General features: G+C 34.6%; 1 protein-coding gene across 1 annotated transcript in view; it reads right to left on the bottom strand.

Annotated features, from left to right (window-relative positions):
- Window positions 1-5,183: 5,183 nt before the first annotated feature.
- BTBD9 (BTB (POZ) domain containing 9) overlaps window positions 5,184-18,270 on the bottom strand; it is a 90,632-nt gene continuing 77,545 nt past the window's right edge. The window contains exons 10-11 of the mRNA XM_068348328.1: window positions 16,756-16,942; window positions 5,184-12,574 (exon numbers count right to left, since the gene is read on the bottom strand). Coding sequence (XP_068204429.1) covers window positions 12,200-12,574; window positions 16,756-16,942 — 562 coding nt within the window. The 3' untranslated portion in view covers window positions 5,184-12,199. The remainder of the gene's footprint in view (window positions 12,575-16,755; window positions 16,943-18,270) is intronic.

Here is an 18,270-nt window from a genome sequence, read left to right on the forward strand (position 1 = left end):
CCTAGAAGAGATTTCATTAAATGCACGCCTCTGTTCAGGCCTAAGATCAATTGCATTGCAGTCCACGAAGGCTTGGCTACCATTCCCTTTGCAATACAGAAAGGCGCTTTGAAGGAGATAGCACTGCAGATAATAGAATTCTGATTGCCAGTTTTTAATTTCTCCAATGCTGTCTCAAGTTGAATCCATGACCTATCTGTTCCAGAGAAAGAGACTCCCTTCAATGGTAACCTGGTAAGAGAATAGAACAGGTATAGTGTCTTATCTCCTGTGGACAAGATAACCCATATTTTTTTTTTTTCACTGATGTAAGTCCTTCCTCTTGACACCAACAAACTTCAAAACTTTGTCTTATCCTATTCAGACAACACTTTAAAGATGACAATGTCATTCACAGTGTTGACCTACTGGTTACTAATTCACACAGAGAGGAGTAGTTTGGTATTTTCAACTAGTGCAAATCTATTCAACAGAACAGAGTAAGTTGAGACAAATATATACATATACCATGGCACTTCCCCCAATTTTGGGGGATAGCCGACATCAAACATCAAACAAATGAAACAAAAAAGGGGACCTCTCCTCTCTACGTTCTTCCCAGCCTGACAAGGGACTCAACCGAGTTCGGATGGTACTGCTAGGGTGACACAGCCCACCCTCCCCCGTTATCCACCACAGATGAAGCTTCATTACGCTGAATCCCCTACTGCTGCTACCTCTGCGGTCATCGAAGGCACTGGAGGAAGCAGCAGGTCCTACCGGAACTGCGTCACAATCGCTCGCCATTCATTCCTATTTCTAGCATGCTCTCTTGCCTCTCTCACATCTATCCTCCTATCACCCAGAGCTTTCTTCACTCCATCCATCCACCAAAACCTTGGCCTTCCTCTTATACATCAACTCTTGTATTCATCACCTTCTTTAGCAGACAACCATTTTCCATTCTCTCAACATGGCCAAACCACCTCAATACATTCATATCCACTCTAGCTGCTAACTCATTTCTTACACCCGTTCTCACCCTCACTACTTCGTTCCTAACCCTATCTATTCGAGATACACCAGCCATAAACCTCAGACACTTCATCTCAAACACATTCAATTTCTGTCTCTCCATCATTTTCATTCCCCACAACTCCGATCCATACATCACAGTTGGTACAATCACTTTCTCAGACAGAACTCTTTACATTCATGCCCAACCCCCTATTTTTTACTACTCCTCTAACTGCCCCCAACATTTTGCATCCTTCATTCACTCTTTGACGTACATCTTCTTCCACTCCACCATTTGCTGCAACAACAGACCCTAAGTACTGTACTTAAACTGATCCACCTCCTCAAGTAACTCTCCATTCAACATGACATTCAACCTCGCACCACCTTCCCTTCCCGAAAATCTCATACCCTTACTCTTACCCACATTAACTCTCAACTTCCTTCTCTCACACACCCTTCCAAATTCTGTCACTAATCGTCCAAGCTTCTCTTCCTCGTCTGCAACTTGTACAGTATCATCCGCAAACAACAACTGATTTAACTCCCATTCATGGTCATTTTCGTCTACCAGTTTCAATCCTCGTCCAAGCACTAGAGCATTCACCTCTCACACCACTCCATCAACATACAAGTTAAACAGCCACGGCGACATCACACATACCTGTCTCAGTCCCACTCTCACCGGAAACCAATCGCTCACTTCATTTCCTATCCTAACACATGCTTTACTACCTTTGTAGAAACTTTTCACTGCTTGCAATAACCTTCCACCAACACCATATAACCTCATCACATTCCTCATTGCTTCCCTATCAACTCTATCATACGCTTTCTCCAGATCCATAAACACAACATACACCTCCTTACCTTTTGCTAAATATTTCTTGCATATCTGCCTAACTGTAAACATCTGATTCATACAGCCCCTAACTCTTCTAAAACCACCCTGTACTTCTAAGATTGCATTCTCTGTTTTATCCTTAATCCTATTAATCAGAACTCTACCATACACTTTTCCAACTACACTCAACAAACTAATACCCCTTGAATTACAACACTCATGCACATCTCCCTTACCCTTATATAGTGGTAGAATACACGCACAAACCCAATCTACTGGTACCATTGACAACATAAAACACATACTAAACAATCTCACCAACCATTCAAGTACAGTCACACTCCCTTCCTTCAACATCTCAGCTCTCACACCATCCATACCAGATGCTTTTCCTACTCTCGTTTCATCTAGTGCTCTCCTCCCTTCCTCTCTTGTAATCTCTCTATTATTCTCATCTCCCATCACCGGCACCTCAACACCTGCAACAGCAATTATATCTGCCTCCCTATTATCCTCAACATTCAGTAAACTTTCAAAATACTCCGACCACCTTTTCCTTGCCTCCTCTCCTTTTAACCACCTTCCATTTCCATCTTTCACTGTCTTTTCAATTCTTGAGCCAGCCTTCCTTACTCTCTTCACTTCTTTCCAAAACTTCTTCTTATTCTCTTCATATGAATTAACCAATCCCTGACCCTACCTCAGGTCAGCTGCCCTCTTTGCCTCACTTACCTTGAGACAAATACTCCAGTACTGTACTATATAAGAGAGTTTTCAAGAACTTTTTTCTTGTCTTTTCTACTTGGGTTTATATAACCGTGAATGCTTTCCTGTATTCAGTGTTATATAACCATGAATACAACCACTTTGGTTTTTTTCTCTTACAGCTGAAATTCAAAAATTTTGTATAGTTATAAAATGAAATAGGGGTCTGAGAGTGTCATTAAGAGGTCAGTAACTATTCGGGCCTATTCAGTACTGTGTTCAATGGTGTGTCTATTACCTAATCCCCACTGGTTATTGGGAGGTGTTGTTCCTTTGTTAATATGGCAACAGCATCCTCAGAGGATGGACCAAGAATGCTGTTCCCTACTGACACCTGAAGTCTTCAACTCTCACTTAGCTGTTAGTGCCACATTCTGAAATGCCATTTTCAATGATGGGCTGAACCATGTGAGGGACCCCACTACCTACTAAAAGCAGGATGCTATAAGCCCAGGGGCCCCAACAGCGAAAATAGCCCAGTGAGGAAAGAAAACAAGGAAAAATATTTTAAGAACAGTAACAATATTAAAATAAACATTTCCTATGTAAACTATAAAAACTTAACAAAAAAGAAGAAGAGAAATTAGATGGAATAGTGTGCCCGAGTGTACCCTCAAGCAGGAGAACTCTAACCCAAGACAGTGGAAGACTATGGTACAGGGGCTATAGCACACCCAAGACTAGAGAACAATGGTTTGATTTTGGAGTGACCTTCTAGAAGAGTTGCTATCATAGCTAAAGAGTTTCTTCTACCCTTACCAAGAGGAAAGTAGCCACTGAACAATTACAGTGCAGTAGTTAACCCCTTGGGTCAAGAAGAATTGTTTGGTAATCTCAAAGTTATCAGGAGTATGAGGACAGAGGGGATTCTGTAAGGAATAGTCCACACTATTCGGAGTATGTACTGTTTGGCCAGTCAAAATAGCCCATAAATCTAGCGGTAGTATCTCAAAGGGCAGCTGGTGCCCTGGCCAACCTACTGCCAGAAAAAACAGTTGGTAATGAAAATAAACAAAATTATCAATGATAGAAAGCGCTCGAAAGGGGGATAACTCAGCATACATTTTTAAAAATTAATAAACAATGGATGTTTGTTTGTGAGCAGGCAAGGAAAATTGTGCAAATAGGATGAAGCTTGAAAGTTAGGCTCTGTTTCAGTGCCCATATGCTCAAAGAGAGAGAGAATTTTTTGTAGAAGTTTTAAATAACAACTGTTCAAGTACAGTAATTCTATTTCATTGATAGAAGTGGATCAGACAACGTCTTTCCTCTTAAGCTTTGCAACTTCCCAAACTCGAAAAACTTGCTGATGTAGATCACAGGCCTGCTTGCTTCTGACGAATACTCAGAAGCCGTGGAATTAGTTCCACCCGATGAGGGAAAGAAAGCGGTAAGAGCTTTCCTCAGTGTCTTCTTAAGTTTTCCCAAAAAAGATCACAAAGAAGACTTGGCTCTCCTTTTCCCCATCACAAGATATGCCTGCCACTGCACATGAGGCCACGAACAATCGCGCCCCATACAAGATGCATAGAGAGGGAGTGGATCCACAGCCAATTTCACTGTACAGTAAACTAGTTGCAACGTTCACCCTTTCTCTGCCAAGTACGAAACTCTACCTTCACATCAATAATCACAAATAGCAACACCCAACATTCACTTTCTGCAAAGAAAAATTAAAATATGTCCGTACTCATTGGAGCTACAGTATAGAAAAATGTTAAGAGTTTCTGACAGGTTGGGGAGAGGCTCTTCTTGTCAGCGTTCACTGCCTCTTGTTAATTACCTCATTAATTCAACGGTGTTCCAGCTCTGCTGAAGATATTTCTCTATTATAAAGGACAAAAGGTTGTTTATGTGTAGAAACAATAATCTAATATATTGATAGGAAATTTCAAGTGTGTTCTTTATGGTTGACCCAGCATTAACTAGTATCTCAATTATGAAAAAAGGACCCATGTAACTTGTCTTTAATGCCTGCATCTAAAACAGAGTTAAGTAAGCGTCCCCATGTGATTCATCCCAGACATCCACATTTATTGTGTACAAAATTAGACAGTGTAATAATAACTTGCTTCTTTTTCATTCTTTAAACCAAATATTTCTTAATGAGCCTTTGTCTCTTAGAGAAATTTGTCAAAGTTTTTGAAATGTGGCAGGTTATGATAAGCCTTCATAAAAGGCTTTTAATCCTATACCTTGTCATAAGTACAAGTTTCTTTAATGCATAATGCTTCTTGTCTGCTTTTCTCATGACACACAATACAGTTTCTAAGTCGTTTGGATTTCTTAATAAATGAAATAATGTATTTTCCCTCCTTTCATAGTTTCTTATGACTATATTTTCTTACTTATTTCTATAATAAAACCTTAATGTATATATAATATTTATAAAGTCTTTAAATTCCATTTTCTTTCAAGCCAGGAAATTTTCTCATCTCTGACAGATGTAGCAGCAAAGATGAAAATCTACAATTCCACTCAGGATGCAAACTCGAACCAACAGCAAGATTGAATCTAAGTTTTATTACCGAAGATTATGTAGTAAAGTGCATGTTTCATTTAAAAAAATATACTGCAAAGAATGAACTTGTCATCATATACTTTCTATATGATAATACAGTGTATGTATGTATAGCATCAAAGAATGTTACTAAAACAATTATATTTCAAATATGGAGGTATTAATTTCTTTAACTTTTTTGGCATACCAGTTATGCAATAGAATAGATGAAGATACCAGGCTACCTTTATAAACGACAAGCTTTGAGTAACCATAAATCACAATTTGTAGACAACCCGCAATTGTAATTGTAACAAGGTTGGCAATACTGTACTTGAAAATCTTACATATAGGATGGTAACTAACATAGAGATACAGTACATGTATATCAACTAGCTGACACATATTCCTTTATTACAAACTTGAGGAGAATCCATAAAGAAGTCAAACAAAAGGAAATGAACAATATCATAAAAGTAACAAAATGATTTTAATCCTTCATTGGTAACTCTATCACTACCAATAATGAAGTGAAATTTTCTTACCTTGGAAGAGCTTAACCATTTCTACTGAAGGGAAAAATATTTATGATAATCCTAATGAGAAGATTTGGATATTATTGGATAGTAGCCTACTATCTATTTTTAATGTCTTTCTGTACTGCACAGAACAGCATACTAACTCTTACTCGGTAAAATATAGCAGTTGAAACACACACTTAGAGTAAAGCAATGATCCTTGTGCTTCTGGTATTATCTTATACAAAAAAAATTAAATTTCCATGGTAGAGAAAAATATTTCTCAGTCAGTCCAATTATGAACATTTATTGTTTTTTTCTGAGAAATGTACCATTATAGACAATACAATTGCAATGGTTATTTGAAGTAGTCAAGAAATACAGAAAAATAAAAATACTGTATGCTATTTCAAGTAAGATATGGGAACAAAGTTTCTTTTCCTGCATTTAAAAATACTGTTTGCTTCATTTCTTAATGGAATGTCACTTATCAATTAGACAGATAAGAACATTTTAAAATTTCAGCATGGGACAAGAAGGCAACGGTTATCAAGTATTGGAAAATAGAAGTTTAGTCAGTCTTCAAAGGGAAAAAAGGTTTAGGACAAGTCTCTTTTCACTATGAAAAAACGAAAAAAAAAAAATATTTGTTATAAATAATTTTTCTGTTACTTGCATGCAAGGCTAATAATAGATGTTCTTGAAATAACACTTTTTATCAAAATCAATTTCCTTCCAAAATAAAGAAACTGTCATTTGGACAAACTACTGATTTAATATCAGAAGAATATGTCAGTATGCTTGATCTTATCCCCAGCTGATGGTGTAAAACAACCAACTTGATAAATACATTACACAAAAAGTATAGATAAAAATAAAGAATAATAGCAAAGATAACACAAAAACTTTGAACAAATGATGATCTTAGAAACCACAAAATACGGAAATTTGGCACAAAATTGATATGTACAAATTAAAAGATATGGTACAAATTCAAATTCAAGCATTATTTACATAAAACAGGACATGAATGAATTACATGAATGAAAACATAAATACTAGAATGAATGAATGGCTTATATGGATGATGAAGCAATACAACATGTCGGAACTGTGACCTATGAAAGAGAAACCAGATCCGGTTAAACTTCAGAAGTTATTACATAAATACTTTACAATATATGGATATAAAATCATGCCAGTATCAAACTTAAAAGTTGTATGTTTTGCTTTATACAATTTTACACTATTACATTGCACTATGCTAAAATGCTAGATTCTAAAAAATAAAAATCCATTGGACACACTAGCTTCACTATACCCTATTCTAGAACCCGGGATCCTATTCATGCAAGATCACATAATACAGTACAATAAAAAAAGAATTTCACTAATAAAATCTATCATCTCAATCCTTACCTGTGGTTCGTGTAGCTTCCTTGCTGAAGCCCTCTTTTTTCGAAGGCTATCATTAAAAAATGTCATAGTTCACACTATTTCACTCTAATTGCCTTTCCCCCTAGTATGTAATGACTGAGCATGTCATCTGTGACATACTATGGTAAACAATCAAGCCAAAGGAGCTTGATTATGCTATGTGGAGGACATGCTATCAGCCATCAGCACTCCATAGGAATTTGAGATTCACCAAAGTGAACCACAGGTAATATTTATTGAAATAAACAGAATTTATTATTTCAATGCTTATCTGTGGCTCATCTTAATTCTACCCTACCTCCCCACTGGTTAGTGATGTCAGGATATTTTCGCATTCTAGTTTAACTTCAAATACGCATCGACCTCACACCTAGATTGTTTACCACAGAGTAGCCAGAGATGGGATACCCCATCATTACATACTGGGGGTAGGTATTTAAGTAAAGGAGAGTGGTAATTTTTTTTTATTTGTTAATGATAGATATTGAAGAGAGAGAGAACTTCACCAAAGAAAATATGTGAACCACAGGTAATGTTCATTGAAATAATAAATATTCTTTGGTAAATAAATTTTTAAATTGAGTGAAAATGGGTATTTACTGGACCAATATATCTCACTAGGCTAAAGGCTATAGTGGTCTATAATTTATAAAATAAACTTTCAATCCTTCCAGAAATTTTGAATATTTCGTACATAAAAAATTGCACTGAAAAATATAAAGTACAAGTATGGAATAAACTTAACTTAGTTTATGAAAACCATCCAGCTGCTGAACTATGTTTTAAGGAACTTCATTTGATTGTCAGTATCATTCGAAAAGAAGATATGATTTAAAACAGCTAAAGGAAACCATATCTAAAAGCTTGATTATTCTCGTGTGCGACGGCAATGTTGAACAATTGCAATTGTAATGCTAAATAAAAGAATTACCTTGTACCTTTACCATTAAACTGTTGTAGTTACTTATGACCCTTAGCTTCCATTAGACCTAAAACCTTTTTCTACTGAAGTAAATGACAGAGTGTATCCTACTTTACCTTCATGGGTACAATCTACGTAACATTTGATGATTTTCTTCTTTTACCCATACATTCTTGTGCTTATCACTTTGGAAATACAGAATCTGATGATTAAATCAATTCCTTGTGCACAAAAAATTCACAATTTACATTCATTGTATCTTTTCTTGATCAACAAAAATAGACAAAAGAAATACAAGATAGAACTATACACTAAATATATATATACTTGAAATATAATGAATAAATCATAAATAATGCTTATCTACAATCTTCAAGAAGTATACAATATATGAAGAACAAAATACAGAAATCATTCATTACAGCTTTGCCTTAGGTAACACTGAAACTTTGTTATGAATTATGAGGTAAAATAAATAATATTAAAATGTATTATTAACTAAGAAAAAAAAAATAGTTCAACCAGACCACTTTAACTCTTGTAGGACTGGCCCAAAACTGTTTGTTTTTAATTAATGTACAACATCTTATTTAATATATTGCAACTCCTAAAATATAAAGAATTGGATGCATTGAAAATGAAGATACTTTCCAATATTTGATATATGTGGTTTAAAAACTCGACAATCACAAAAAAAGGTTGATTATAAGTCTTAATTTGAGTTGTCTTCATTCTAGTATTTGATCACGTGAGTTATCCATTAAATAACCTTGGGTAATACTGTAAAAGTTCAACATTTAATGATAATTATTATACTTTAAAGCGACATTCTTTTTTGAATGGAGAACACCACATTCAAACTGCTGGTTTGATCTGTTTTAATCTATTATTAACAGATACATTATACCACAATATCTGCCATTCACATATTATGAAAGATTTCAGAAAGCAATAAATTACTGACAAGAACCGGTTTATTTCATTTAGTCTCAGCAAGGGCAACTTTGACTACTTTACAAACAAGTGCATGGATTCAATATATTTTAACACTGATATAGCTTCATATAATTAGAGGAAGGAAAACTTAATTTGTTGAGAAAGGGTATTCTTAATCTCCTTAGATCCTAGTAGTAGTATTAGGTAATGAAAAGTGGTTTGTTTCATTAGATTAAAGCAGAAAATCCTACACCAGAGGAAGATTTAAAACTGTCAGTGTGAATACCATAAAGAGGGCCTCAAGTGTTCTATCATTTGTTGCCTTATGATTGTTGCATAAATAATACAGGTATGGGCTGACAAAAATTTTATGCTTAACACAAGTAGGAGGACAATCTAGTATTGAAGGAAGAGTGATGCTCATATTTATTGACTCAAAATTTCTTTTGTTTCTAACTGGGTTAGGTTTATATGACTGTTTGTAATGCATTCTTGTGCTGATCACTTTGGAAATACAGAATTTGATGATTAAATCAATTCCTTGTGCACAAAAAATTCACAATTTACTTTCATTGTATCTTTTCTTGATCAACAAAAATAGACAAAAGAAATACAAGATAGAACTATACCCTAAGTCATTAGGAAAGGAGTGAGATTGTACATGACTAATAACAAAGCTTGACATCAGAGTTTTTTGCCATACTTGACTCAGCTAGCTATCTGCATTTTACAAGTGAGGATGCATGTCCAACCACACTCACTTGTAATCATTAAAAAAATAAATTGGAGAATTCAAGGAGATAAAAAAAAAAGTGGGAAAGAATTAAGAAAACTTAGCTGATTTTATTAAGGCTACTAACCAACGACAAGGTGCTGGGAGTTGGAAGGGGGTGAATTTATCAATAAGTAATTTATTCAAAATATTCACAAGACATAACCTACTACATTCTAATCTGGAGATGAAGGCTTAAAAAATGAAAAATCCTTCACTGCAATAAACAGGATCTTTTAATATCGAGTAAAGATTGTTGTATAAAAGGGATTTTGACGAAGGAAAAATCTATTTCTGGCCGAGGAACCTGTGTCGCCCAGTGAAATGCTCCTCTAGCACCATTTCTAAGGCATAATTACTGCTGAATATACCAGAGAAAAAGAGATGCATGGAATGCCAGGAATAAACCTAGCTCGCTCACTCTTTGAGTGTCGGTATAGAAAACTGGGGCGTGATAGAACCACGACCATAAGTCCCTCTCCAATTAGACCTCTCCTTCATCAACATCCCCTGGAACAACGAGGTGCCGTCCTACACCCGTCTGTGCCTCCTACTACGACTAACCCTATTTATAGAACATCTTGCTTTTATAAGTGTAACAAAAAACTAAAACATATAGCCCCAGAAAAGTCTGGTTATAATGGCAAATATTACTATGAAATAAGCTATCAGAGAAAGCACATTTGGCTGTTTCTCCAGTATACCTTTCCAACATAATGAGGGGAACAAACTTCATTTCTCAATTTTTACTTACTGAAAATTATATCTAAATGCAAAAAATTTCAGTAGCGTAGTTCGTATCAGCTGCATATATCGTCGGTGCAAATGATCATTAAAAAAAATTGAGCGCAGGTGTGTTTACTTTCTCTATAGCTTGGTGTTTTTATTTTCTCAATAAAACCATTCTTATGGCATTGTAATTATGGTAAATACTTCTTCTTCACTGAAATACAGTTTAAATTGAAAAAAAATGAGAAATTAGCAAAAATAAAAAGTCAAAATGCCAAGTATAAGACAGGCAGAAAATTTCTATGGAGAATGTAATGAGAATCTTAATGGATGAAAATATGATCAAAAGGTTGTTGTTATGCTTTTCTACTAACCATCTACCTTTTCAAAAATATAAAATAACAGAATGATCAAATGTAATTGAGGATACTGTAATTTTATTATGCAAATATAAAACAACACTTTAATATCCAGATTCCTAAAAAACTTGGATTTTAAACTTTCATCTTTGCAATAACTTACCCTTTGATGAAAGTAAGAATCTAAGTAATCTTTGCACCTTGTTATATTTCAATAAAATTTTCAGACAATAAATTTAAGAACTTTTAAGCCAGGTAAGCACATCCAATAAATACAAAAATTAGGAGTTGCAATATAATTTCATTCACAAAATACGCCACTCTCGAATAGTTTACAGAAGTGAAGAAACCCTAATATTGCCCATTAAATATTAGTTCATAAAACTAAATTTCCACTTTGGTTTTTAATGTGCATATAAAAATACAGTATATGCTAAATATCCCATAAAACTAAATAACAAGGTGAAAACAGACAACAAGTCGATTTCTGGGAATATCCCAACCCTTTTTAGGACTATACAGTCTACGATTTCTGGGAATATCCCAACCCTTTTTAGGACTATACAGTCTACGATTTCTGGGAATATCCCAACCCTTTTTAGGACTATACAGTCTACGATTTCTGGGAATATCCCCACCCTTTTTAGGACTATACAGTCTACGATTTCTGGGAATATCCCAACCCTTTTTAGGACTATACAGTCTACTATATAAAAGTACTTTTTGATTCTATTTCTTGCAATTACTAATATATAGAGGTGCAACTGAAATGCTCAAAAATGCTCAAAACTTAACTACAGCCTACCCTACAAAAATTACATATCACTCTTCCTGCACTACACTATACATCATGTAATTTGAAGAAATTAAATTTAATCATTTTCAGAATCAAAGATTCACTACAAATGAAATGTGTTTGTAACTTGTTTCTTTTCTCTTCAAAAATAGAAATAATAAGCAATAAATTTTTTATCTAAAAAGTACTAAATTAAAGATACTGAACTTGTACTAAACTGGAAAATTTATAATTTGGATTATTATAATTTTGGGGCTTAACGGTGTTTGTGAAACGCCAAACCTATTTCAAAATAACAAAATGAGAAGTTATAAATGATTCACTACCCAATTTATGCAATTTTCTGAGTCATCTGAGAAACAAGTAGTAGCCAAATGAGATACTGAGTGACTCATATACTTCTGGTATTACAATGTGTTTCTTTCTAAATATACTTATCTAAAACATAACCAAAATATTATAAAATGAGCTTTACAAAGAACATTAACTACAAAATGATCTAAGAATGGTATACACATGAGGCTTTTAGAATGAAAATATTTGCTACTATAATTTTCTATACAAATGTCTTACGACCTTTCAATCATTTGTCAATGCCTAGAGAGTTATAAGGTTCAGAGCAGTTTCACTCTCTTGTATCTACATTACCATCAGGGGGAAGAGCAGGACGACGAGTGTTTGCAGGCGAAGGTGCAGGTGCTGGTGCAGCTTCTACAACAGCAACTGCTCCTTCTAGAGGGACAGCTGGTGCCTCCACCCTTACACCACCTACCGCTCCTTCTACTGCCATTGGTTCAGGTCTCGTAGCATTTGCTGACTGCCTCTCCTGAGCACCATTAACAACTGCATGTACTGAAGAGGAAGGTGATGACCTATCATCTTCCTCTCCCGTTTCATTATGATGTGGTCTCACAGGCGCCACATGGTCAAACCCTCGTAAGCGTGGGCGATTTTCTGAGCCCAGCTGTGAGGGGGTTTCAAAATGTACACAATGGAAAACCTGTGGATGAGAAATTATTTTTTATGTAATCAGAGCACAATTTTGACCTCTTATCAAACTTTCAAAAGGAATTTTCAAGTTTGTTAAAGCAAAATCTTAATAAAAAAAAAAAATAATTTCTATACTCACTTTATGTTCATATTGCTGCTTCTCCAGAAACTTGGTTTATTACCCCAAAAAATTTAATACAAAAATTTCCCCTTTTCTTTCTTTTCAATAGATACATGGCCCAAGCAAAGTAATGGAACACTCTAGTGGATAATAGCAAAAGGCACCAAGGGTTCTTTGTTATTGTTTTAAAGTTGAAAGTATTTCTATTTCCGACATCAGAGATCAGTGGGAAAGAGAGTGGGCATGTATACAAACATTAGGCCACTATAAAAATATCATAAGTTTTATGATTAAAATTCTGTTTTTTTTTTTTCTATGAACCTCTCCTGATGTTTATATTGCTGACTCCCTCACACTGATGGAGGGATGCCAGTGAAGGAAAGGAATGGGTCAAAAATAAAATTGAAATGTATAAAAATCAAAATTCTAGACTTACCTGGCTTTGATTAACCCTTTTACCCCCAAAGGACGTATTGGTACGTTTCACAAAACTCATCCCTTTAACCCCATGGACGTACCGGTACGTCCTTGCAAAAAAATGCTATTTAAAATTTTTTTTTTTTGCATATTTTTGTCAATTTTTTTTTAGAAAATTCATGCATTTTCCAAGAGAATGAGACCAACCTGACCTCTCTATGACAAAATTAAGGCTGTTAGAGCAATTTTAAAAAAATAATACTGCAAAATGTGCTTGAAAAAAAATAACCCTTGGGGGTTAAGGGTTGGAAATTTCCAAATACCCTGGGGGTAAAAGGGTTAATAGAACCCATCTCAAAATACAGCTTGGAAAGTGGAACTCCATTTTTTTTCTATTGATATTTAGAATATATAAAAAAACTACAGGCTTAGAATCCTTTATCCAAATTCTGAAAACCTCCAAAAATCAAAGGTTTTTGAAATCATGATAGAAAATTCCACACTCCTGGGAAAGTTCCACCAAGGAGACCTACAGATGTTCCTCACATGCCATACCCTCTAACCACATGTTATCATTTTGCTGTTAGCAGTTGACATAGTAACACCCTGTGCTCCTTATTTATTCTGATGACGGCCATTTTATGTGTTCCATAGTTCAAAATATATTCAAAATGTTGATAAAGCCTGGAGATACTGTATGCCCTTAGAAAATGGTTAAAAGAAAAAGAGCGTTTATTTTTATTTTGAACTGAAAAATTTCTGTTGCTGATAAAACTTGAAAGTGGTATAAGCATGAAGCATCTGACGTGGAGTTTGGTGCCGGAACAACAACTATTTATGATCTAAAGTATCAGAAAGACAACTGTTGAAGTTCTATGCTTAAAGAATTGAACTAAAGTCAGTGAAAAGTAGTAAAATCATTACGTAAAATCAAAATAATCACAGGAAATGATGGAGATTCGAAGGTCTATGCTTAAAGAATTGAACTAAAGTCAGTGAAAAGTAGTAAAATCATTACGTAAAATCAAAATAATCACAGGAAATGATGGAGATTCGAAGTTCTATGCTTAAAGAATTGAACTAAAGTCAGTGAAAAGTAGTAAAATCATTACATAAAATCAAAATAATCACAGGAAATGATGGAGATTCGAAGTTCTATGCTTAAAGAATTGAACTAAAGTCAGTGAAAAGTAGTTAAATCATTACATAAAATCAAAATAATCACAGGAAATGATGGAGATTCGAAGGTCTATGCTTAAAGAATTGAACTAAAGTCAGTGAAAAGTAGTAAAATCATTACATAAAATCAAAATAATCACAGGAAATGATGGAGATTCGAAGGTCTATGCTTAAAGAATTGAACTAAAGTCAGTGAAAAGTAGTAAAATCATTACATAAAATCAAAATAATCACAGGAAATGATGGAGATTCGAAGGTCTATGCTTAAAGAATTGAACTAAAGTCAGTGAAAAGTAGTAAAATCATTACATAAAATCAAAATAATCACAGGAAATGATGGAGATTCGAAGGTCTATGCTTAAAGAATTGAACTAAAGTCAGTGAAAAGTAGTAAAATCATTACATAAAATCAAAATAATCACAGGAAATGATGGAGATTCGAAGGTCTATGCTTAAAGAATTGAACTAAAGTCAGTGAAAAGTAGTAAAATCATTACATAAAATCAAAATAATCACAGGAAATGATGGAGATTCGAAGGTCTATGCTTAAAGAATTGAACTAAAGTCAGTGAAAAGTAGTAAAATCATTACATAAAATCAAAATAATCACAGGAAATGATGGAGATTCGAAGTTCTATGCTTAAAGAATTGAACTAAAGTCAGAGAAAAGTAGTAAAATCATTACATAAAATCAAAATAACCACAGGATATGATGAAGATTCTGTTCAGTGTTACTGTATTTTTATCTTCTAAGTGGTAACTATGTTTCTGGAAAGTATAAAACATAATTTTAATTGCAATTTTATCTATGTAAAAGGACTGATTAACCTGAGAATATGATGGCAAAAATAATCTTTAATTTATTGGATTTCAGATGGTAGGGAGTTTTAACAATAAGATTTAATTCATTATTTATCTCTCAGACCCATTATTTTTAACTGGCAGAATAGCTACTGATGGTCATACAGTATGTTGTGGTTTAGGGACGAAAGTCATGGCACATGCAATGGCAGCTCAAGAGTAATCGTGATGTATCATTTTGTGGATTAAAGTTTTTATCAAGCTTGATTACATTTCTTCACGTAATAAGAATACAGTAACTCACTATTATCTTTAAGCCTCCTTCAGAGTAAGAATCATAGTGGTAATTAAAGAATGAATGTTAACATTTACCCAACTAATGTAAATTGTGATGAGCTAGTGGCTGAGCTTACAAGCAAACAAAACGCACCGTCATTCGGAATGTGATGCAATCAATTAGCTTTAGGTGACACATACCCAATAACATTAAACGGCTAAGAGAATCCTTGGATATAAAAAGCCATCCACAAATGAGAAATGAGGTTGCTTAACAGCTCTTACTTTAGAGAGAGGAGGGTTATAAGGATCCAGACTACCAACTCTGTCTTCTGCCTCACAATCTAGATGTCTAAAAGAGCGACTAGGAATGCAAGGGTTCAGCAGCAGAAGGATCTAAAGTAAATGAAGAAATAAATCGAGGCTCTACGAGAGGATCTAGACTCTGCAAGGTGTAAGGTGTAGTGAATATTCAAATCTCTTACTGAATGAAACACTATGACCACCAGACCCGACTATGGAAGTCAGATTAGGGCAGGGAGATCATTTATATTTACAGTCTATAAGCAAAGACTCTCTGGATTTATGAGATTAACAAAGAAAGTTGAACAAATTAAGTGCTTTCAAGGCTAATCACTTATAAAATTTGGCTGGTTAAGAGAGTATTTGGCAAGTCATAGTATCATCAACTCTGTAATACAGATTTAAAAATAAATACTGCAGTGTTGGTAACCAAGTAAGTGGTCAGTGAAGATGGCAGACACATCCAAAACTTACTAAGTCTTAGTAACCCACTATGTGATCGGAGAAAGTTACAGAAACATTCAAATTCTTACAAAGTTAATACTTGAATGGTTACATATTTTTTAAGAAGGAAATAAAACTCATGTACATCGTTCATTAGCATGCAAAAGATAGGTAGACATAACAATTGACGGTACTTAATTTTGGGTATATTACTTATCACCACCAAACAAGAATATCAAAAGAACAAAACAAATATAAAATCTAATTGAGTTGAGATGGTAATCTATCTTAAGACTGCAGGTTCTTCTTTCTAACAACAATAATATATAATAACAATAATAATGAATAAAAGCGAGTTAAAGCAAACTGCAGTAGTCAAGTGGCAATGGACTGAAAGGTCAGTTGATTTTGAGCACTAAACTTTAGCAGATGCCATGAAGGTGCATATATTCTATATCAAAATAATAACTGGTAATGTTGCAGCATGGTAAATAGTTTCATCAATAATTATAAACTTCTTAAAAATAACAACTTTCAAAGAATTAATTAGTCATATGGCACCACTAGCAGAATTGTAGAGAATAATAATTTTCCCAAAATTTTTAAGGTGGGTACCAGTCCTGTACAACTGAAAGAAGGATGCTTCTTACCTCATTTGCAGTATTAAAGGTTCCAACTATTTTGAAATATACAATAGATCTTGGTGTAAATGTTAAAGTCTGCCAGGATCTACAAGCTTCTCTTGTCTTATCTACAATAAGCTCCCAGTCACGGTTGTTCACTGAAGCTTCTATGTAATAACTATATGAGCGATCATCACAGTCCCATAACAACAGCCTGAAAGATTTATAACTTGTGAACAGCAATACAAAAGATTGTTTGGCAGTAATGATCTTGTACTGTACAATTGCTCTTATGATCTCAGGTGTTATGGGTTTATAACCAAGATGCTTACAACAAATGATTTGAACAAGTGAAACTGACCAGGGGATCAGCTGAAGAACACAAGAGAAGTAGCTTCATTACTATAACTATTAGAATGTTAGTGATTTTATGAATAAATCTGATCTGAATCATCTCCATAACAGTCAGATATACTGTACAAGCAAAGATTTCTTTTTTTATATAAAATAATTAATTATGTTTGTATTAATATTCAAGGAAAACAGGACTTATACAGTAGGTGGAAAATATGAATTTGAACATTTCAAGATATGCCATTTATACTTAGCCTAAACTTTTATACTTAGATATCATAAATATGATATTTTAATTATAAAATAAATTTTTGAATATACTTACCCGGTGAATATATAATAGCTGAGCCTCCGGCGGCTCGACAGAAAAACACACAAAAACTCGCGAGCAATCGCTATGAAGGTTGCGGGTGTGCCCACTAGCGCCAACTATCGGCCAGATACCGCATATACATGTAAACAGACCCAATTTTTCTCATCCCGCTGGGTCTCTATCGGGGAGGAAGGGGGGGCCTTTAATTTATATATTCACCGGGTAAGTATATTCAAAAATTTATTTTACAATTAAAATATCATTTTTAAATATTTAACTTAGCCGGTGAATATATAATAGCTGATTCACACCCATGGTGGTGGGTAGAGACCAGAGTTAATTAAGTTTACAGCGTATATACTTAGAGTTTTTGACAGTTATATCATAACAAAACCCAAATATATAAAGGTACCTGGTAAGGAAGTTGACTTAGACGATTACTCTGCCTTATTAGTCTGTCTTCCTCACGAAGCCCAGCGATCCTCTTAGGATGCTGAAAGACTCCCAGGAGCTGAAGTATTAAGGGCTGCAACCCATACAACAGGACCTCATCAAACCCCTAATCTGGGCGCTCTCAAGAAATGACTTTGACCACCCGCCAAATCAACCAGGATGCGAAAGGCTTCTTAGCCTTCCGTACAACCCAAAAAAACAATATTAAAAACATTTCAAGAGACAGATTAAAAAGGATATTGGAATTAGGGTAATGTAGTGGTAGAACCCTCACCCACTACTGCACTCGCTGCAACGAATGGACCCAGTGTGTAGCAGTCCTCGTAAAGAGTCTGGACATCTTTTAAGTAAAATGACGCGAACACTGACTTGCTTCTCCAAAAAGTCGCGTCCATAATACTTTGCAGAGATTTATTTTGCTT

The sequence above is a fragment of the Palaemon carinicauda genome, chromosome 24, assembly GCF_036898095.1.
Source record: "Palaemon carinicauda isolate YSFRI2023 chromosome 24, ASM3689809v2, whole genome shotgun sequence".
Lineage (NCBI taxonomy): Eukaryota > Metazoa > Arthropoda > Malacostraca > Decapoda > Palaemonidae > Palaemon > Palaemon carinicauda.